Source organism: Muntiacus reevesi, chromosome 1 (genome assembly GCF_963930625.1).
Source record: "Muntiacus reevesi chromosome 1, mMunRee1.1, whole genome shotgun sequence".
Lineage (NCBI taxonomy): Eukaryota > Metazoa > Chordata > Mammalia > Artiodactyla > Cervidae > Muntiacus > Muntiacus reevesi.
This window is the reverse complement of record NC_089249.1, coordinates 153,283,438-153,306,761: the sequence shown is the minus strand read 5'-3', so window position 1 is coordinate 153,306,761 and position 23,324 is coordinate 153,283,438. Positions and strand designations below refer to the sequence as shown.

The window sequence follows — 23,324 nt, the reverse complement described above, 5'->3', positions numbered from 1 at the left end:
AACAATAAAGTATCTTTTAAATATGTGTATTATTTTTATGAATTTGAAGTAGACCAAAAAATAGTAGCTTTCTGAGCTGGAACTCTACATCCAATTTCTAATAAAAGGCAATTTGATTCGAATATATGCAACTGGCTTTTCAGGCAATATGTAAAGTCAATTATCATCTACAAGATGATTCTTTTGTAAGGGAAAAGCTTTCCAAGTTCCAAACCATGGACTTAAAAATCCAAACCATGGACTTAAAAAACAAACCTTCAGAACATAATTTGTTCTGAGGCAAGGGATACATGTAAGTATATGTATATTCTACCTCTCAACACAATAATATCAGAGTTTCAAGCACTGGACACAGTAACAAAAAAGCTCTGAACAAACATAAAATGAGGCATAAATTCTTCAAAGTTACTGCTTACTATAAGTTTACAAGCTTGGAAGTTTTGAACTACAGAAACTATGGAAACTTGGGTATTCAAGTCAGTTTTCCCTCTCAAAGCCTGTGTTATCTTGCTGTTATCCAAACTACTTCAGGTTTTAATTTAATCACCTGTTTAAAAAATAAACTAAAAGCAAAAAGCAGCCTCTTTAACTCCATAGGCGTATGATTTATGAAAATAAATGTCTTACTTGTTTGGTATCTGAGAGAAGATTTCAGTCACCCACTTTTCCAAAGTATCCAGAGTTTCTTTGTGGAGAAGGCAGGAAGGAGACAGGGAAAGGCAATGTTGTTATTAAAAGTAGAAATGCAATTAGATTTCTCATGGATCTTTAGCTATAAAACAAAGGAATACTTTAATTTGGGCATCACTTGCCACTCCTTAACCAGTAAACAGTAACAGAAAAAATAACAATATTTAAGAAAACCTTGAGATACATATAATTTAATTTTGTTAAGACTCCTTTATTCTTTTTTCCTAGTGAATTTAGAGAAAGCACACAAGTAGAAAAAAAGTTTTGCTAGGCAAGACTGAAGGACCAAGAAATGAGCATGTATCAATCACCATTTCAAAACTTACCTCCTCTAAGAAGGTTTCTCTTAACTAACCTACACTAACTACACTGACCCTTCTCAGCAGCTCATCAGTACTATTATATTCCATTTGTTTTACATCAATATACACTTGTTGAGGTCTTCTTAGGTTGATATGATTTCTATCTTCTCTCGATTCTTTTTCTTATATTTCATAAGAAATTCTTTTGAAATTTCTAGTAAAGCAGGAGTTCTAAATGAAAAAGGAAATCTTCTAGTCTTATCCCAGTGATTCGTTACCATCACTGGATATTACTTGTTAGTTCCAACAGACACATGAGTTTCACTAACTCAAAAAGAGATGCCCCAGGATTTATAACACAAGATGCAAATCAGTAATCAAGTTCTAAATTTACTCCATACTATTTATATTGATATTTAACTTGTAAATGATACAATAAATGCTGATGCTCCCAACTGACTCTAGATTGGACAAAGTTCTCTTACCAAATATGTGGGACTTATTTTAGAAATTTGCAAGAAGCATTACTATACTTATATTTGCTATCACTGAAGAAAAGAATGAAAAAGAAGCAACACCCAGTTGGAGAAAAATGCATGTTCACGACAGATCTGGAAACAAAAATTAGTTTAAAATTGCAAACTAACATTACATACTAAATATAGAATTGCCTATTTTAACAAATGTTGTAAAAAAAAATGAGATGCACATTTGCAGTCTAACTGCCATACCATATCCATAACCTTATGTTCATGTCAACTTTAGTGGACTAATTTTGATTCTAAATATAAAAATGTTTTATAATTAAGTGCCAAGTCAGCTCTGACCTTAATTTTGACAATGAGAGAGCAAAATTTTATAAAAAGGAGAATTACATTAGGGTGAGAAAATTTGTTTTTTAAAAAGAAATATACAAACTGAGGTATATCAAATGTATATCAAATATGAGGTATATCAAAATATATAGTTCAGCAAATGACTGACTTTGAAAAGTAACCTAAGGAGAAAAAAATATAAAGAAAACAAAAGAAAGATACTATGATTTCTTTCATGAGAAAAGTTGATACAACATTATCTTCACTAAAGATAAAAGAAGAAAAAAAAAAAAGAAGGAAAAGTGTAGAGGTACTGACCAATACTTTTACATTTCAGATACTTAATTGATAGGCTTCAATTAATCATGCCATTTTATTGGATGCTATGTAATGATGAAAAGACAAACACTGTGCCCTCTAAGAGTTAATGATTAACACAGATTAAATGCAAAAGCAGAGGTGATAAAGGCAGCAGCCAAATGTTGCTCAAAAGACCAATTCACAATCTATTAGTACATTAATACACTAACACTAGCCAAGAGATAAGACTTATGTCTATAAAAGAAAAAACATTTGCCTGAGAATCAGATGATCTTGTGTGTCCCTGAGCTTTGCCTCTTCAAATTCTGATATCCTTTAGTTCATATTAGGATCAAGCACTAAAGTAAGTTAACATTGCACAGCAACACTGATATGACAGACAAATCCTAAGAAAGCAGTACTTTCAAGTAATTCTAAGGGCCATAGTAGATGATATTACCTTTGGATTGAACCACTAAAGTCATGTAATGAGCAGAATAGTAACGAATCCAGAATTCTCTCAATCTAGCATGTGTATCAGTATTATTTCTTTTGGGCTCATGTTTGAGAGTTTCAGCATTTCCTATAAAAAAACAAAAAAGATTATAAATATGACTAAGTTTACTGTATTAAAAGTCTCTACACTGACAACGCATCCTCTGCTACTATATACAACTAAGGAAACAACCCAAGTGACTCAAAATACTGAAATAGTTTATAATAATAAGACAAAAATTCACAAGAAACAATTTCAAGGTATATTTTAACACATAAGGAATTAGTCTCTAGTTAGCAATACCTCAACAACAGCACTTGCCTTACACTTCCTTTCATAACAATTAGTCTATCAGGTTTTATCTGTGAATTATTTCAGCAATATTCTGCATAATTCTTAAACATAAACCACACACAGCCAGGATGCCATATAAAGAGTATACAACTGTACAAACAAGCAAACAAGCAAATCATCCTTTGAATGACTGGTCTAAATGCTATTAGGCCAACTCATTCCAGATTCTACTCTGTTGTCAAGAGGATTAATACAAGGCTATAATAACTGAATTCTAACAATAAGAAACAGTCATTATGAAAAACAGACACCATTTAAACAGCTTACCAATTAAACAAAATTAGGTCACAGCTCAAAAACTACTAGAGAAATCACTGCTCAATCTCTGTTGATAAAGGCAAATTCAGGTTGGGGTAAAGCACATATCTTATAACACAGTTTTTTAAGAGGTTCAAATCCCACATCCACCATTATCGTATTTAAGCAAATTAACTTCTCTGAGCCCGTTTCTTTATCTTTAAATGGAGATTATAATGGTATCTAGGTTCATAACATTGTTATGACGATTAAATGGGATAATTCACACTGTGGTAGTAGAGCATCTGGCACCCAAAAAACATTTTCTAAATATTAGGTGCTATTCCTCATATATCCAACATTAGGGAACCAAAATATAGGCATACTTAACTGCTTTCTATTTGAAAAGCTACTTATCTACCCCCAAACGTAAAAAGTACCTAATTACCTTACCTTTCCATTCTTTATAAACTCTTCATGCTCTTAATCTTTCTTTACTAGAAAATATGAAACAGGATGAAGTATTTAGTCTCTTACCCCAAAAAAATTTCCCCATAGGATGTCCAGGTCTAGCAAGGCTTCCAAACAACATTTCCTTTCTGTTTGCGTCAGAGGGTCTTGCAAGCTGATATTCTGTCAATTTTAAAGAAATACTTTTAATAAAATGAAATTCAGTATCTTGATTTACTATCTGGAAATTAAAGCTTAAAGACCTGAAAGTAAGGAAGTAACAAAAATTAGTTTTATGAATCATGTGTAGTAAGCCTGAAGTGGGGAATTCAATGATCTAGGACAAGTTCTATGACTTAATATATTCTGTAACTTTGGGTAGTCGATTCACCTCTCTAGAGATTTTCCTTTATTTTCCAATGAAACAGGTAGTTAATGACTTGAAAGTTTCAAGTCTAGAATATGAGAACTAAAATACTGCCTGCCATATCAGTAAACAAAGGATGTTACAGCCATCAAACCATCACATTACAGCCACAGGGACAGTGCGTCCTAAGGAAACTCAGCATGAGAAAACACAGGATACTGGCCCCCAGATAGCTGAGATGCTATCAAAGGAATGATTTCAATGAGTCCAGACTCTTGCATCTTCCCATACATAGAAAAGCACTAAATTCCTTATCTTGAGATATCTCATTTTCTTTTATTAACAGTAATCTTTTGATGTTTCAACCACCTGGTCTCTTGCTGCAAAAAACTCCTATATATCCTGGCTCCCTGATCCCCCTTGCCACTTTGGAACAGTTTTTTCAGCATTATCTGAGATGCTGTGTCCCAGGCTTGAAGTCCTCAGAGAACCCGTCAAGTTAAATATAACTCTCAACTTTTAGGCTGTGCATTTCTATTCAGTCAACAGATGCTATGTCCAAGATTTTATTAATGAAGGTGTTAATAAAATGTTAAATCAAATTCCTTATTATCTGAGAACTTTGCTATATATATTATTTAAATTTTCTCCAAAGCCAACTATGTAGATAATAAAGTACTAATGGTTAAAAACAATCACTTTGAAGTCAGAAATATCTTGCCTAGAATCCAAGTTCTGCAATAACTAAGCTGCACAACATTGAGAAAGTTATCTAACCTCCCAAATTCTATTTTTTGTCTACAGTATGGAGTTACTAGTACCAAGCTCATAGGATTTTTTAAAATAAGATACATTCCTACACTGAACATCTACTATACTACTAAACTAGTTGCTGGAGGTAGAAAGTTCAGAATCAAAGCAGAGTCAAGATATCAGGCTGAAGAGATAAGGAAGAAACAATTTTTGAAAGAGCCCTTCTAAGCCTCAGTTTCACTGCATGTCAAACAAGGATAATGGAGGTAATAATCATAATGATGCACATAATAAGCTCAATAAATGTTAGCTATTATTACTTACAGGAATAATGGTAAGGCATTACAAATGTTTAGTAAGGAGAGTAACATTATCATTATCATAGATCTAGACTTCAGTAAGTTCATTCTGGTTGTAAATGCGGAAGCAAAAGCAGAGACAGGAAAACTGATGAGGAGCCATCACTGTTATACTTGGAAAAGAGAGCAGAAACCAAAGTGGTGACGGAAGAGATGGAAAGTAGTAGAAACATATATGAAATAACATACTTCAGTTATAAATCATGAAATCTAAATTAAAGATGAGACAGTAAAAAAAACTACATTTATAATTTCCATATCTGGAAAGTATACATAGTAAAAAGTATATATACATAGCTTCAACAGAGCAAATTTTTAAAATCTCTGTAAAAATATGAAAATATGGTGGCTATAACACAGAAGAAACAATTCCATTATTAAGTGAACAATGGCCCCCAAAGATGGCCACATCTTAATCTCCAAAACCTGTGAATGTGTTACCTTATATGGTAAAAGGAACTTTGTACTGTGATTAAATTAATGATCTTGTGATGAGGGGACTCTACTATATTATCTGGGTGGTCCCAATGTAATCAGAGGGTCCTTAAAAGAGGATCAAGGGCAGAAGATGTTAAGACAAAAGCAGGGTCAGATAGCAAAGGAGATTCCACACCAATGGCTCTTAAGATAATGAAAGGAACCACAGTCTAGGAAAGTAGGTGGTATCTAGAAGGTAGGAAAGGAAACAGATTCTTCCTTGGGGCTGCCAACAGAAATGCAGTCCTGAGGAAATTATTTTAGATTTCCGACCTCCAAAAGTTTAAAAAAAAAACCTGTTATTTTAAGCCACTGAGTTTCTGGTAATTTGTTACAGCGGCAACAGGAAACTATAATAGAGTAGACATATAAACATATCTACAAAAAGTAATCTAGAATTTCCCTACAACTGACAAAAATAGAGTACAAATACTGAACACTTAAAGAACACACTCAACCACTTGATTATATTAAAAAAAAGCTTTGGTCATATCCCCAATCTCAATTACTAAGGTACAATATGTAAGCAATTACACATGATTATGTAAGAGTATGAATAATCATTAAAATAAAGAGCTAATCATTAAGAATAATATTTTCTCTACAATCTTATTTTAGCAATAAGTCAATCTGATTTTAAGATCTATCCTGTGTACATTTGTGGCTTCTGTGATTAAATGTATTCACGAAAATTATAAAACACTGAACAGACCTATCTGCATTGTACAAACAAATTCTTATATTTATGTGTATAACCACTCCATTGAAAGATCAGACCAAAAACAGACTGTCAATGCAGGGCATGGTAATGAAGGTACAACAAGTGATAAATTTAAAACCTAGGAAAGAATCTCTTCCATAAGCAGGAGGAGAAGGAAATGAAAATGAAAAGATGAATCTACCATGACAGTTGAATTTCATTTCAACTCCTCTCACACTGAATGGGTCATTAGAACATGCAGGCAACTAAAAACATGCAAATGAGGTGAGAATGATAGAATAAAGATTATTACATCTGAATAAAAGAAAATAACATCCAATTGTGAAGCTTTCAGAAGTGCTTAATAGACCTCATTATTTGTAGATACTGATTCTGGAAAAAGAAAGGCTAAGATGTGTGACTATAATACTGACTTCGACCTGGCCTAGAGCTGTTAACTCTTAATGGTCTACATATGATATGTGTTAACATGTGACACTATTCAATTATAAATGTTTTGTGGCTTTAGCCAAGATAAATTTATGCTGTGTTCATAATAAATATCAGTATCTACCAATGTGTAAATACTGAGTCCCCAAATGTTCATATGTTCAATGTTCACAGAACCTAAACTTAGTTAATCTTAATAAGCTAAAAAACAACTACTTAATGAATACTAGTTTGTTACACCAAAATTTTAAGACCGCTCCCATCTCCTTGCATACATGGCATGCTCAGTCGCTTCAGCTGTGTCCGACTCTCTGCGACCCCATGGACCATGGCCCGCCAGGTTTGCCCATCGGATTCTCTAGGCAAAAATACTGGAGTGGGTTGCCATGCCCTCCTCCAGGGGATCATGCCGACCCATGGATCGAACCTGCATCTCTTGCACTACAGGTGGGTTCTTTATCGCTGAGCCACTGGGGAAATCCCTTTCATCTCCCTAATCTCAAGTAAATCCTTTATACTTAGAAGGTTAAGTAACTAATGATATATACCTAGTTATTTGTATCAGATTACAAATTGAAACCTAGGTCTCCTATCATCAAAAACAAAACAAACAGAGCCTTTAGCTTAAGTTCATTTTAAACCAAAACTACTTATTGTGAGTGTGTGAGTACATATCATATATCACACATTCAAAATAAAATATATTCTGAATTAAACTCATAAAATTAAATGAGATGTTTAATCTTTTTTTTGGGGGGGGGTGCACCACACAGCTAGCAAACTCTTAGTCTGTCAGCCAAAGACTGAGCCTGGGCTGCTGCTGCTGCTAAGTCGTTTCGGTCGTGTCCGACTCTGTGCGACCCCTTAGACGGCAGCCCACCAGGCTCCACCGTCCCTCGGATTCTCCAGGCAAGAATACTGGAGTGGGCTGCCACTTCCTTCTCCAATGCATGAAAGTGAAAAGTGAAAGTGAAGTCGCCTGGCTACAGCAGTACAATTTCTGAGTCCTATCATTGGACTATCAGGGTTTAACCTTTTAAATGGCAATTTCAACCCACTCTTGAAACTATACAAATAAAAACACACCTGAAAGAATTAAAGACACAGAATATAGTTCCTAGGTTCCAAAAGCAGGGAAGGCTTTTAGAGTTTTTCTTATTTATTTTAGTTTTCATGCATTCAACAAAGTTATCTGGGCCTATGAAAAAACCCAGTTGTGGGTAAGTAAATAACAAAAATGAAGAAAATAAATCTTTGGTTATAAGAAGCGACTAGAGCTAGGAGGAATCTAATTCCATTCTACTCTCTTTTACTAATAAATTGAGGGCCACAATTAGTGACATTTCTATAAGTAAAACACAGTTTGCTGACTTGAAAACAAATAGTCCTTTCCAGTCATCTGCAGTTTATTTTGCCTAGTGAAGGCAGTAAATGATTATCAGAAATAGACACACAATCAAACCAAAGGGAAAATGTTACAAAAGGAAGAACTAGTACAAAGACCTTGCCTCTTCAGTTATGCAAGCCAAGCCTAACTTATATGAACTAGAAGTCCCCCCAAGTGTACTATTATATGTTTCTAATGCTAAAATAAGGAAGCAGGGTTAATCTGCAGTGATATTATTTACTGATATCCTGTAACTGAGGGATATCTGTAGCACAGTTCTCTAATGAATCCTCACCCTATACAGACACACAGTTTTCCTTATTGTCTTCAATCTTTAAATCACAAAGATAAGAAAGACCATCAAAAAGTAAAATTAACAGGTTTCCTGCTCAAGAGTTTAGTTTCTTCATCCACAAACATACCAAAATTATTATCAGTACAGAAGCTAAATTCACAAAGCACTGACACACAGAAGTAACAAAAAATAAGCTATTTTAATATCAGGATGGTGCATAAAGTAAAGCCTCAGAGGAAATATTTCTTCATGCAAAAAGAGTATATGAACTTCTAAAGTTTGAATACCCAGTATTAATCTTAAGAATCAAGAATCATGGTAAGAGGTCAGTCACTGTGGTAAAACCCTCAAAAAAAGCAAAGGCTGAAAAATCAAAAATCCACAATCCTTCAATTTATTTCAAATCTATACTGAATAGACACTTAATGGCTTCAGTAATAAACATGACATTTCTATTTTAATTTAGCCCCTTATGACATAAACAGTGATAAAGAATGATAAATATGCTAAATAACTGGATCAATGAAGGAAAAAACAGTATGACATAAAGCACTTACCACTATCAACAGCTTCAACTTCTCGGTCAATTGCATCTCTGATCATTAGCGGATGAATGAAAAACTGGGCCCATCTTAAGACAAAAAAAAAAAACAGGGTCTGGTAAAAGCTGTTCACCAGCCAACATCTATTTTTTTAAAGTAAGAAACTTTACTAAGTTGGAGATTTAGTTCATAATCATGTGTATAAAACCTAAACAATATACAGCATTTCTAGATTTTGAAGTCTATGAACCACTTTTTCTCTATTATGAAATATAACACCCACTACAGAAAAATACATAAAACATGAGCATAAAGACTACAGGGCAAATACCAAAGTGGCAACTACTCAGTTCAAGAACTAGAACACTGTCGAAGCTCTAGAAGCACCCAGTACCCATCTCAGAAGTAATATCATAAAAGTTACAGTAATCACTTCTCTGCTTTTCTTGGTAGTTTTAACACATATACATGTGTTTCTAGACATGTTTCTTGATTTTTTTTCCATTATCAACCCTAAGGAGCCTTTTCAGAAATCTTATTCCAGTCACTACCCTATGAAATTTCTGCACACATATACAGCCTGTTTACATATTGTATGTGTACCTGATTTCATAAGTAAAAAGTATCTGAGGACTACTCTTTTTTAACTTTTTAAGTTAAAATATTAACAGTTAATAGTATTTCACTTAATTGTATAACTGTATTTGTAAGCTTTAATATAATTTATTCCTTATAGAGGTTGTAGTACATCAAATTACATATGCAAATTACCCATTTATATAATAACATTAATACAATCAAGTTTTTAAAAATTAATATTTACTTTTCCAGCAAGACATTAAAAATTAATTTCCTACAATATTTAATAAACTTTGAACTTCTGGTTGCTCTGAGAAGAAACTTTTAACTTAATTAGCTACTAGTACTCATTAAAATGTTACTGACAGTTTTTTCTTTTCAGTACTTGTTATAACTAATGATGGGCTAAATAACTTTTGTTGAATTAAATAATAAAACAGATTCTATTTAATTCTAAAAATCAAAGTCACACACAAAAGAAGAGAAAGGGTCAAACATAAACAATATCCACAAGGCAGCTAATGACAACCAACTGACACACGCAGACTACCTCTAGTGATAACTTCATGATCAAACAGTCATGTGAACGTCCTCCAATCATCTATCACCACAATTGTAGCCCAGACCTTACATACGCTCTGCATCTCTTCCATGAACTCAGTGTCAGTGTAAATGGTGCTCATGTGATTCTTGAGAAAACTCAGACAGAAATTAATACTAAGTGAAGATTTTGCAGATAGGGTTAAGCTTTGGAGGGCCACAAACCATTATAATATCAAACATTTTTTTACCTCCAAGAACCAATTTCTGCTACCAAAAGAAACAATATGAACCCTGCCAAGAATGCATGTTCTAGACAATATATTTTCATTTTTGAGCTTCATATAAATGGATATGTAGTTTATATACCCTTTACATGATTTATTTAACTCAACACTTTAATAGTCATTCACGATCTTACACTGGCTGATTTATTTTCACTGCAATAGAATATTCCAAAAAAAAAAAAAAAAAGAATATTCCACTGCATGAATTTACTCATCCATTCTACTGCTGATGGATATCTGTGCTGGTTGTTGTCAAAAACATTCTTATAAATATGTACCACGGCACATATGCACAAGTTTGTCTAAATATCTATCTAAGAACCCCAAGGAAACAGCATATGCATCATATGTTCTACATCACCAGGTTAATACCAAACCTTTCCAAAAGTGATTGTGCCAGTTTACTCTTGCATCAGAACATTCCTCCAATCCTCTACAACCTCATCTTCACTTGGTACTGTCAGACGTTAAAATTTTCTGTAACTTTTAGAAGGATAATTAAATTTCATAATGATTTGAATTTACATTTTCCTGATAGAACATTTTGTAAATTTAGTAATAATTTTAATTTCTTCTGTTATAATATGCCTGTTTTAGGGCTTCTTCTATTGGGTTGTACTTTTCTTATTGATTCTAACAGTATATATATTTAATTATCCATTGTGGCTCAGACGGTAAAACGTCTGCCTACAATGTGGGAGACCCGGGTTCGATTCCTGGGTCGGGAAGATCCCCTGGAGAAGGAAATGGCTACCCAGTCCAGTACTCTTACCTGGAAAATCCCATGGACGGAGGATCCTGGTAGGCTACAGTTCATGAGGTTGCAGAGTTGGACACAACTGAGCGACTTCACTTCACTTATGTAATAATGTAATAGCATATATAATCATATGTAAACATATGTAATCTAATAATTAAAACTCAATGGTATTATTCTAAGTTCTTTGTTAGTTACATGTGTTACAAATATATTCTTCCACTTTACACTTGCTTTTTTCACTCTCTTTATGTTACCTTTACATGAACACAATGTACTATCATCTCTCCTTTTTGTTTTTCCATTTTGTTTGATAATCCTTATCTAAGGTTAAAGTCACACTTTTCCATAAAACTTTTAATGGCACTTTTCACTTTTTGGTCTATAATCCACATAGAATTGATTTTTTTGTGTATGTTGTGAGATAGGGAGTCAATTTTGTTTTTGCCATTATACTATCTTGGTATTATTTTTTTAAAAAGCCCTTGACCACTGCTTCATAATGTTTCTATCAAAAATCAAGTGTCCATGTATGTGTTGGTCTATTTCCATTCCAAGAAACATTCTGTTCCACCGTCTCTTTGTTTAGCCTTCTGCTAACACCACAATGTCCTAATTACAAAACAAATCTTAATATCTAGTAGGTCAAGTTCTATGACCTTGTTATTTTTCCAATTCAAAAGTATCCTGGCTATACTTAGCCCTCTGTATTTCCTTATAAATCTTAGAGTTAGGTTGTCTATTTAAGACTAAGTAAATCTTCTACGATTATGGTTGTGATATCACTGAATCTGTACATTAAATAGGAAGAACTAATGTCACTGAAAAAAACAAGAGAGAAAGATTTTGGGGAATCCCCTGGTGGTCCAGTGGTTAGGACTCTGCACTTTCAATGCAGGTGGGAGGGGTTTGATCCCTGGTTGGGGAGCTAGGATCCTCTACGCTTAGCAAAGTGACCAAAAGAAAAATTTTTTTCAATTTTTTAAAAGGGCTTAAATTTTTTAATTTAATTTTTTAAAAGGGCTTAAAATCCATAAATAGTATTTCTCTCAATTTATTTAGGTCTTTTATTTAATATTTAAATAAGATTTTAATATATCCTCCATGAAGAAGTCTTATATATAATTTGGGGGATGATTCCTTTTTTCCCCAAACTTTAAACTTTTTATTTTGTATTAGGGTATAGCTGATTAACAATGTTGCAGCAGTTTCAGATGAACAAGGGACTCAGCCATACATACACATGTATCCATTCTCCCCTAAACACCCCTCCTTTACAGGCTTCTACATAACACTGACCCGACTTCCTTGTGCTATACAACAGGTCCCTGGTTGGTTATGGGGAATGATTCTTGAATGTCTGATTATGTAGCTCTTATAAACTTGTTTTTAAATTTCAATTTCTAACTGCTGCAGATACACAGAAATTATACTTTTATATGTTAAACATAATTTTTGTGGTTTTAAATTTGTGCATATCCAGCTATCTTACTGAATTCTGTTGTTAGTAATTTTTACCTGTATATTTAAATTTTCTATGTTCATAATCATATCATATGCTATGACAGTTTATTTTGCTTATTTTTCTTTCTTCCCTAATAGAATGATGAATAGAAGTGACCATAAACCGCATCTGCCTTGTTGTTGATCCCAGCTTGAAATCTTTCAAAGTTTCATCATTAAATATAAGGTTTGATTTAAAATATCAAATATCAAAAAATAAATAAATAAATAAAATATCAAATATCACACTGAGATTATATTCCACTTGCCAACAGCATCTTCATTAACAGATACTCAATTTTACCATGTAATTTTTCTCTACATACACAGAATTATGGTTTTTTCTCCTTCAATCTGGCAATGAGATGAACAGCACTGATTTTGTTAACCCTACCTTGTATTTCCAGGATGAACCCAACTCAGTACTGCTGTATCAGCCTGTTTGTTAATCTGGTCTATATTTTTTCTTATATTATACTTTCTTATATCAAGGTTGTGCTGTTTTTTAAACGAGGGAGGAATTATTTCTTTCCTCCATTTTTTTGTAAGACTCTAAAGAAAACAAGTTTATTTTTGAGAAGATCTTTCATTACTGATTGATTTCTTTAATGATTATGAGTATGCAAACTTTTAAATTATAATTTCTCTTATGTGGGTTTTATAAATAATATTACTAGGAATGCCCTCTAGTTTTTTCATTTACTGGAAAAAGTTTTCAAAATATCTTATTATATTTTCAATATCAGCCAATATATCATATTCTTTTTTATTCCTGATATTTTCACATACTTTTTTCCTTTGACCAGTCTCATAAAAGGTTTATCTATTTTGCTAGTTTTTTCAAACCAACATTTAGCTTTCTAGAAAGTCTATGTTTGCTGTTTCTATTGAGTCATAATTCACATACCACAAAATATCCCTTTAAAAGTATATAATTAAAAGAATTTTACTACATTCACAGAATTGTGTACATTACCACTAATTTCAGAAAATAGTCATTAACCCCAAAATAAACTCTGTACCTCTTAACAGTCATCTTCTATTCCCCCATCCCTCTAACCCCTGTAACACTTTTGATCTCTATGGATTTGCCTATTTTGGACATTTCATGTAAATGGAATCAAACCTTATATGGGGCCTTTCGTGTCTGGCCCCTTTCTCTTAGCATAATGTTTTCAACATTCATTTCAACATTCATTCAAACATTGTATCATGCACCAGAACTTCATTCCCTTATTATTACCAAGTGACATTCCTCTGTATGGATATGCCACATTTGGTTTATCCATTCATCAGTGGATTGACATTTCGGTTTTTCCACTTTTGACCTATTATATATAATGCTGCTACAAACACTCATTTAGATATTTTTATGCAAACGTATGTTTTCAATTCTCTAGAGAATGTATACAAAGAGTAGAACTGCTAAGTCATATTGTAATTCTAACTTTTGATGAAGTTTTCTAACTACATTTTCTAACACAGCTATACCACCAACAATGTATGAAGGTTCTAATTTATCTACACATTTACCAATAATTGTTAATGTTCTCCTTTTTGAAGTGATACCTCACTGAAGTTTTTTTTTAATTGAAGTATAACTGTTTTCTGTGAACAGCAAAGTGACTCGGTTACACCTATTTTTTCTATTCTTTTCCATTCTGGTTTATCAAAGGATACTGAATATAATTTCCTAGCTATTAAGTAGGATCTTATTGTTTATCCATCCTATATATACTTGTTTGCATCTGCTAACCCCAAACTCCCAACTGTTCCCCCTCCACCCCCCTTTCCTGTGGCCATCACAAGTCTGTTCTCTATGTCCTTGAGTCTGTTTCTGTTTCATAGATATGTTCATTTGTGTTCTATTTTAGATTCCACATATAAGTGATATCATATTGGTCTCTGTCTTTCTCTTTCTGACTTACTTCACTTAGTATGATAATCTCTAGGGTCCATTCATGTTGTTGCAAGTGGCATCATTTCATTCTTTTTTATAGCTGAGTAGTACTCCATTGTATACACACAGCACTTCTTTATCCATTTATCTATTGATGGACATATAGATTGCTTCCATGTTTGGCTATTGTAAATGGTGCTGCTATGAACACTGGGGTGCATGTATCTTTTCAAACTAGTCTTCGTCTTTTCTAGACGTATGCCCAAGAGTGGGACTGTTGGACCATGACGGTGGATCATGTTGTCCACACTGTTTTCCATAGTGAATACGCCAGTTTACATTCCCTCCAACAATGTAAAAGGGTTTCCTTTTCTCCACACACTTTCCAACATTTATTATTTGTTGACTTTTTAATGATGGCTATTCTGACCAGTGTGAGGTGGTACACCTCACTGAAATTTTGATTTTCACTTTCCTAGTGACTAAGATGTTGAGCATCTTTTCATGTGCTTATTCATACCTGAGTAAGATACCTGAGTATTTTCCTTGGAGAAATGTCTATTCAAATTCTGTGCCCATTTAAAAATTGGATTATTTGTCTTACTGTTGAACATAGATACTAGCACCTTAGCAAATATACCATTTTAAAATATTTTCTTCCCTTCTATGAACTGTCTTTTCATAGGACCCATTAAAGCAAAAAAAATTTTAATTTTAGTGGAGTCCAATTTATCCAGTTTTTCCTTTGTTCCTTCTGTGTTTCATGGCATATCTGCAGAACTATTACCATGTCCAGTCACAAAGATTTAAGCCTATGTTCTCTTTAGTCTTACAGCTTTTGCTCTTACACTTAAGTATATGTCTCAATATGTATATGGTATGGACAAAGTATCTAACTTGATTCTTTTGTATGTGCATATCCAGCTGTCCCAGTACCATGTGTTGAAAAACTGTTTTTTCCCATTGAATTGATGTGGCACCCTTGCAACTAACCATAAGTGTAATGGTTTATTTCTGGAGCCCCAACTCTATTCCACTGATCAGTATATCTATTCTTTTTTTTTTTTTTTAATTTATTTGGCTGTGCTGGGTCTTAGTTGTCACATGTGGGATCTAGTTCCCTAACTAGGGGTTGAGCCCAGGCATTGGAAGCATGGAGTCTTAGCCACTGGACCACCAGAGAAATTCTCCTATGTGTCAATTCTTATGTCAGTATCATTCAGCTTTGAGTAAGTTTTGAAACTGAGAATGTGAGTCCTCTAACTTTGTTCTTTTTCAGGATTAATTTTGGCTATTCTTGGTCAATTCCTTTCAATATGAATTTCAGAACCAACTCATCAATTTCCTCAAAAAAGATAGCTGAAATTTTGATATGGACTAAGCTCAATCTACAGACAAATTTGGGATGTACTGCCATCTTAACAATATTAAGTCTTGTAATCTATGAACATGGGATGTCTTTCCAGCTCTTGCAACTCTCTTGTTAAATTTATTCCTAAGTATTTTATTCTTTTTAATACTACTATACAAGGAATTTTCTCAATTTCATTTTTGAATTTTTCATTGCTAGTGTGTAAAAATACAGTTGATTTTTGTACAATGATCTTGATTTTGCAACCCCATTAACTTGATATTAGCTCTAACAGTTCATCTATAGAATTTGTAGGGTTATTCACATATAGTTAAGTTCTTGCTATTTGCAGTAGTTATGCTTTCTAAAGTCATCACATCTGCTGAATAAGCAAGTACTGAATGACTCTCCAGGAGTAATACATACACATACATACACACACACACACACACACACACACACTCACACACACAGATTATGACCTTAAATCCTAAAGGTATCTCATTCTAGTTGATTCTCTTTTATTTCACAAAAAAGAGAATGAGATTCAGAAGCATTAAGGACTTTGCCTAAAGCCACTTTTCCAAGGGGCCTTTCCCAATGGGTACCAGAGTTGAGACTCAAACTCCATAGAACTGGCTCCTGAGCCAGAGCTGCTTTTACTATGTTATTCTGTTCCCTAATCCTCCGGTCACTTCTGTATGAAAGCTGAAATAAAAAGGCAGAGTGTTGCATTGTTTAACCTCAGGTGAGAATGTGTAGGTCAAGCAACTCAACTTTTTCACAATTTTCCTTTTCTTCTCCCCATATGTCCATGAATGACTGCAAAAGCATCACAAGTATTCATCTTGGAGCTACAAAAAATTTAAGTGGGTAGATGAATTCTCCATAAATAATGAGAATCATTCATATAAGATGATACCATCTACAAGCAGTTTTACTAGTTCCCCAATCTGAATGCTTTCTTTTTTGTGTCTAATTGTTCTAGCTAAAACCTCCACTACAATGTCAAATAGAGGTGGACAGAGCTGATGTCTTGATCCTCATATTTGGGGAAATGTTTTCAATCTTCAACCATTAAAAATGATGTTAGTTGTGGGTTATTCATAGATACTCTTTATGAAGTTGAGGAAGTTCCCTTTCATTCATGGTTTATTACAGGTTTTATCATGAAAGGGTGCTGAATTCAATTAAACGCCGTTTCTATTTATACTGAGATAATTTTTGAAATGTGTTTCTGTCCTCCCATTAATTTGGCAATTATGTTGACTGGTTTTTGTATGGTGAACTACCCTTGCAATCCTGGGATAAATCCCACCTGAATGGTGCATAATTCTTTTTATATGCTGCTGATTCAGTTTTGTAGCATTTTGCTGAAGATTTTTGCATCTATATTCTACTATTTGGAAAAGGAAATGGCAACCCACTCCAGTACTCTTGCCTGGAAAATTCCATGGATGGAGGAGCCTGGTAGGCTACAGTCCATGGGGTCGCAAAGAGTAGCACACGGCTGAGTGACTTCACTTTCTTTCTTTCTATAGTTCCTTTTGGAGAAGGAAATGGCAACCTACTCCAGTGTTCTTGCCTGGAGAATCCCAAGGACATAGGGGACTGGTGAACTACGGTCTATGGGGTTGCAAAGAGTCTGACATGACTAAGCAACTAACACACACACACACATTCTACTACTGGCCTGTAGTTTTCCTGTACAATCATTGTCTAGTTTTAATATCAGAGTAATACCGGCTTCATAGAATGACTTAGAAGTGTCCCTCTTCTATATTTCAGAAGAGTTTATGAAGCATTAGTTTTAATTCTTTAAATGTTTGGTAGAATTCACCAGTAAAGTCATATGGATCTATATTCTTCTTTTGGTAAGTTCTTGATTACTAATCCAATCTCTCATTATAGGTCTATTCAAATTTTCTGTCTCGAGTCAGTTTCAATAGTTTTGTGTCTTTCTACAAATTTGTCCATTTCATCTTGGCTATCTACTTGTTGGCATACAATAGTTCACAATTCTATTACAATTTTTAAATTTTGGTTAATATTATACTAATGTCCACTCTTTCATTTCTTTTTCTTGGTCAGTTTAGCTGAAGGTCTGTCAATTTTGTTCACCTTTTCAAATAACCAAATTCTGATTTTGTTTATTTTCTATTGTTTTTCTATTCCCTATTTCATTTATTCCCACTCAAATGTTTATTATGTTCTTCCTTCTGCCTACTTGGGTTTAGATTGCTCTTCTTTGCCTTGCTAATTAAGATGCAAGTTTAGGTTCACTTGAGATCTTACTTTTTTAATGGAGGGGTTTACAGTTATAAATTTCCCTCTGAGCACTGGTTTTGATACATCTCATAATTTTTTGTATGTTGTTTTCATTTTCACTAGTGTCTAAGTATTTTTTAACTTCCCTTGTGATTTCTTTTTTGACCCATTGATTATTTAAGGGAAGACTGTTAAATTTCTACAGATTCATGAAATTCCCCAAATTTCCTTGTTACTGATTACTAATTCCATTCCTTTACAGCTAGAGAACATACTCTGTATAATTTCATTCTTTCAAATATATTGGAAATAAATTTATTTTATGACCTAATATATATCAATGCTGAAGAAAAGTACATGAAATACTTGAGAAGAATGTGAATTTTGCTGATTTGGGGTGAAGTGCTCTGTTAAAATTTACATGCTTGTTCATGTCTTCTATTTCTTGTTGATCTACCCAGTTGTTCTATTCCTTATTGAAAGTAGAATATTTACATTTGCAACCAATATTACTGAATTGTGTATTTCTGCCTTCAATTCTGTCAGTTTTTGCTTTATGTATTTTGAGGTTCCTTTGAAAGATGAACGTGTGTTTATAATTGTTACACCTTCTGATGAACTGACCCTTATATTATTATAAAATTCCCTTGTCTCCAGTAACAAGTTTCATCTTAAAGTCTATTTTGTCTGATATTAGTTCAGCCACCATAGTTCCCTTTTAAACAGTATTTGTATATACTTTTTCATCCTTTTATTGTCAATCTATTGGTGTATATTTAAGGGTTCCCTGGTGGTTCAGTGATAAACTCGCCTGCCAATGCAGGACACATATCATCCTTTAATTGCCAATCTACTGGTGTATTTTAACCTAAAGTGTGTCTCTCTCATGTACACAGTGTTCACTGTAGCACTATTTACAATAGCTAGAACACGGAAGCAACCTCTATGCCCATCAACAGAGTGAATGGATTAGGTGTGGTACATTTACACAATGGAATATTACTTGGCCATAAAAAGGAACACATCTGAGTCGTTCTAATGAGGTGGATGAATCTAGAGCCTATTATACAAAGTGAAGTAAGTCAGAAAGAGAAAGATAAATATCGTCTACTAATGCATATACATGGAATCTAAAAAGATGGTACCAATGAATTTATTTGCACAGCAGCAATGGAGAAGCAGACATAGAGAACAGACTTATGGACATGGGGGGTGGGGTGGGATGGGAAGGAATGGGTGAGACGTACAGAGAGAGTAACATGGAAACTTACATAACAATATGTAAAACAGAAAGCCATGGGAATTTGCTGTATGATTCAGGGGACTCAAACAGGGGCTCTGCATCAACCTAGATGCGCGGGATGGTGAGGGAGGGAGGAAGGAGACTCAGGAGGGAGGGGACATATGTATACCTATGGCTGATTCATGTTGATGTTTCACAGAAAACAACAAAATTCTGCAAAGCAATCATATGTCAATTAAAAAAATACAGTGGGTCTCTTACAGGCAGAATATTACATAGCTGACTCATGTTTCTTTACCCAGTCTGCCAATGTCCTATCTTTTAATTGAAATGCTTAATCTATTTACATTTAATTACTGATAAGACAGGATTTATATCTGTCTTTGCTATCTACTGCAAGTCTTATGCCTTTTTTCCCCTCTATTCCTCAACTGCTGACTTCTTTTTGTTAAAATAGGTATTTTTTACAGTACCACTTAAGTTCCCTTGCCACTTCTTTTACTATATTTTTGAGTTATTTTCCTAACTAATAACTTATAACAATCCGTTTTGAATACCAACTTAACTTCAATATTACATGAAAGCTTCACTTCTATATACCTGTTCTCTCTTTTTTGTGCTATTATTGCCATACAAATGATATCATTATACATTATATGCCTATCAACACATTTATAATTTTTGCTTTATACAGCTATCTTTTAAATCAGGAAAAAATTACAAAAACTGTATCTTTTATATTTATATAGGTAAACAAAGACAGTATAAATTATATAGTATAGTATAAGTTATCTTTATAAGTGTGTGCTTTATTTCTTCATGTGGAATTGAGTGTCCTTTCATTTCAGTCTGAAGGACTCCATCCATCTAATACGTCATACAGAGAAGATCTGCTTAATGACAATTTTAATTTAGCTGAGAATGTCTTAATTTCTCCATTTAGAAGGATATTTTTGCTGGATAAAAAATACTTGGGTTTGCACTCTTTCAGTACTTTGAATGTATCATACCACTGTCTTCTTGCTTCCATGATTTCTCAAAGCACCTGTTTACTGAGATTTACTTTTATGAAAAAAGCTGCTCCTTTCTTGCTATTTTCAATATTCTTTTTACATTTAGCTTTTAATGGCTTGATTATAACATATCTTAATGTGAAAGTCATTGTTGTGAATATCACTGTTTATTCTTCTGGAAATCTGCTGAGGTGCTTGAATGTGCAGATGTTTGTCTTTTACCAATTTGCAAAGAGTTTGGCTATTATGTCTTCAAGAATACTTTCTATGTTTTTCTCATTTCCTCTTGGAACTTCTATAAAACACATGCTAGTATGCTTGATGGTATCCTGTAGATATCTGAGGCTCTGTTTTATTTTTCTTCATCCCTTTTCTTTATTTCTGTTCCTCAGACTGGACAATCCCAATTAATCTTTCTTCAAGTTTTTTCATTCTTTCCTCAGGTAGCTCAAATCTCCTGTTAAGCTCTTCTAGTTAATTTTTCAAGTTGTAGTTTTCAACTCTAGAATTTCTATTTGGTTCTTTTAATAATTTGTATCTGTTGGGGGGTGTTAGAAGGAAGGTTCAAGAGGGACGGGATACATGTATACATGTAACTGACTCACTCTGTTGTACAGCAGAAACTAACACAGAATTGTACAGCAATGATACTCTAATTTTTTTTCCTTAAGTGAGTAAAAATAAAGCAACTATTTACCTGGGAAAAAAATAATTTGTATCTCTTTACTGATGTTCTCTATTTAGTAAGACATCATTCTTGTGTTCTCCTTTAGTTCTTAGACATAGTTTTCTTTAGCTCCTTGAACATAATTAAAACAGGTGATCTAAAGTTTCTGTCTAGTTAACTCCAGAATCTAGGCTTTAGTAGGAACAGTATCTATACTTTTCTGCATCCCTCATAATTTTATTGAAAAAAGTTTTTCTAGTAATATAATGTAGCAACTCATCAAGCCTCTCCTCCCTCTTCAGGGTTTCTTGTTATTGCTGTTTCTTGTTGTTACCATTTACATATTTAGTGCTCTTCTGATTTCCCTAGGTGCTCAGACAGTAAAGAAACTGTCCGCAATGAGTGACCTGGGTTCAATCCCTGGTTTAAGAAGATGCCCTGGCGAAGGGAATGGCTACACACTTCAGTATTCTTGCCAGGAGAATTCCATGGACAGAGGAGCCTGTGACCATGGGGTTGCAAAGAGTCAGACATGACTGAGCAACTCACACTTACCTTAAACTAATCCTGTGAAGTCTGTATTCTTTGATGGCTTGGTTAGCTTAGTGATAATCTCTAGTTGCAGAGAGATTTCCTTAAATGCCTTGCCAAGGGGTTCTCTATGCATATTGGGGGATGCTTTCAACATTCAGTCAGGCAGTTTACAACTCTACATTAGCCATCACATCCTGCTTGCACAGAGACTCAAGATCAGCCATGACAAGAGTGTAAGGCCTTAAGTCTTTCTTGAGCATGCATACAGCCCTGGACATGACACAGCTTTATGCACATACGTGACCTTCAAAATTCCCAGGAATATCCTGGAGCGTTTCAAAGCCCCTTAGGATATCTTATTTTGCAGTTCTTCCTTTTAAGCTTTGTTTGCTCCAACTTTTATCCACTGCCTCAGATGGTCACAAAGTTAAACTATTGCCATCTAAATGCTATAGACAAATGTCTCCAGAGAAAAAGATTTTTGCAAATACGTGAGCTCCCACTCAGACCAAATCATAAAAGTTCATGAATGGTGGTTCCCAGGGAATTTCTAGACAGGTCAAATAATGAAGATTCTCTAGAATGATGTTTTTAGAGATCTCTTAATCCATCCAGCCCCTTTCAGTGGCTGCTAGACTGCTGTTTTCACTAAGACTGTGGGACCTCTTCGTTTTCAAGATTACTGTAGAGTTGGGTAGAAGGGAATGGAAACAGGGCAAATTAAAATGTCACAAAGCAAACCGTTCTTACTAAGATTTAGTCACCTGCTTGAATAAACTCCTTGGATTGTTGCAAGCTTTTCTTATTTTCAGAGTTCTGAAAAAGTTGATTTTGACAATTTTTGGCAAGGTTCTCATTGCTTTTACAGAGGGGCTTTCAGAAGTCCTTATTTCACTATTCCTGCTGAGGTCAATCTGCTTTTTATTTCATTTATCTTCACCTTTTCTTTCTTCTTTCTTTGGGCATACTTTGCTGGTCTTACTCAGACTTCCTGAGATTGATCAGCTCATTAACTTTAAACTCTTCTTTTCTAAAATATACATTTAGGGGTGGTTTAGTTGCTAAGTCGTGTCTGACTCTTTGGATCCCATGGACTGTACCCTGCCAGGCTCTTCTGTCCATGAGACTTCCCAGGCAAGAATACTGGAGTGGGTTGCCATTTCCTCCTCCAGGGGATCTTTCCAACCCAGGGATCAAACCCAGGTCTACTATATAGCAGGCAGTCTCCTGCATTGCAGGCAGATTCTTAACCAACTGAGACATGAGAGAAGCTGACAGAATACACATTTAAAAGTATTTATTTCCCTCTAAGAACGATTACAGCTGCATCCCACAACTTATAATATTTTTATAATTCAATACAAAGTATTTTCTAATTTCTGATACGCTTTCCTCTTTACCCAGGTGTTCCTTAGAAATGTATTTAATTTCCAAACATAAGGTAATATTCTAGTTGTCTGTTACTGATTTCTACCTAAAATTTAACTGTACATACACTGTGATTAGAAAACACAATCATTAATAATATGGTTTCAATGCTTTGAAATTTGAGACTGAATTTGTGGCTTAAAATATGCTCAAATGAAAATTTTTGTAGCTGGAAGGTGTTGACTGAGGATTCAAGTGGTAATCTTTTTGTCCTAATCTTCAAAGTTCTTACTGATTTTACAGTTATTCTATCAAATACTGAGAAACGGATGTTAAATCT

General features: G+C 34.0%; 1 protein-coding gene across 2 annotated transcripts in view; it reads right to left on the bottom strand.

The window, feature by feature from the left end:
• Positions 1-23,324, bottom strand: part of NRDC (nardilysin convertase) — a 100,620-nt gene that overhangs the window by 41,973 nt on the left and 35,323 nt on the right. For both annotated transcript variants that reach the window (XM_065913231.1, XM_065913239.1), the window contains 4 exons: positions 8,990-9,063; positions 3,732-3,827; positions 2,568-2,690; positions 628-685 (listed from right to left, as the gene is read on the bottom strand). In XM_065913231.1, the coding sequence (XP_065769303.1) occupies positions 628-685; positions 2,568-2,690; positions 3,732-3,827; positions 8,990-9,063 (351 nt within the window). The remainder of the gene's footprint in view (positions 1-627; positions 686-2,567; positions 2,691-3,731; positions 3,828-8,989; positions 9,064-23,324) is intronic.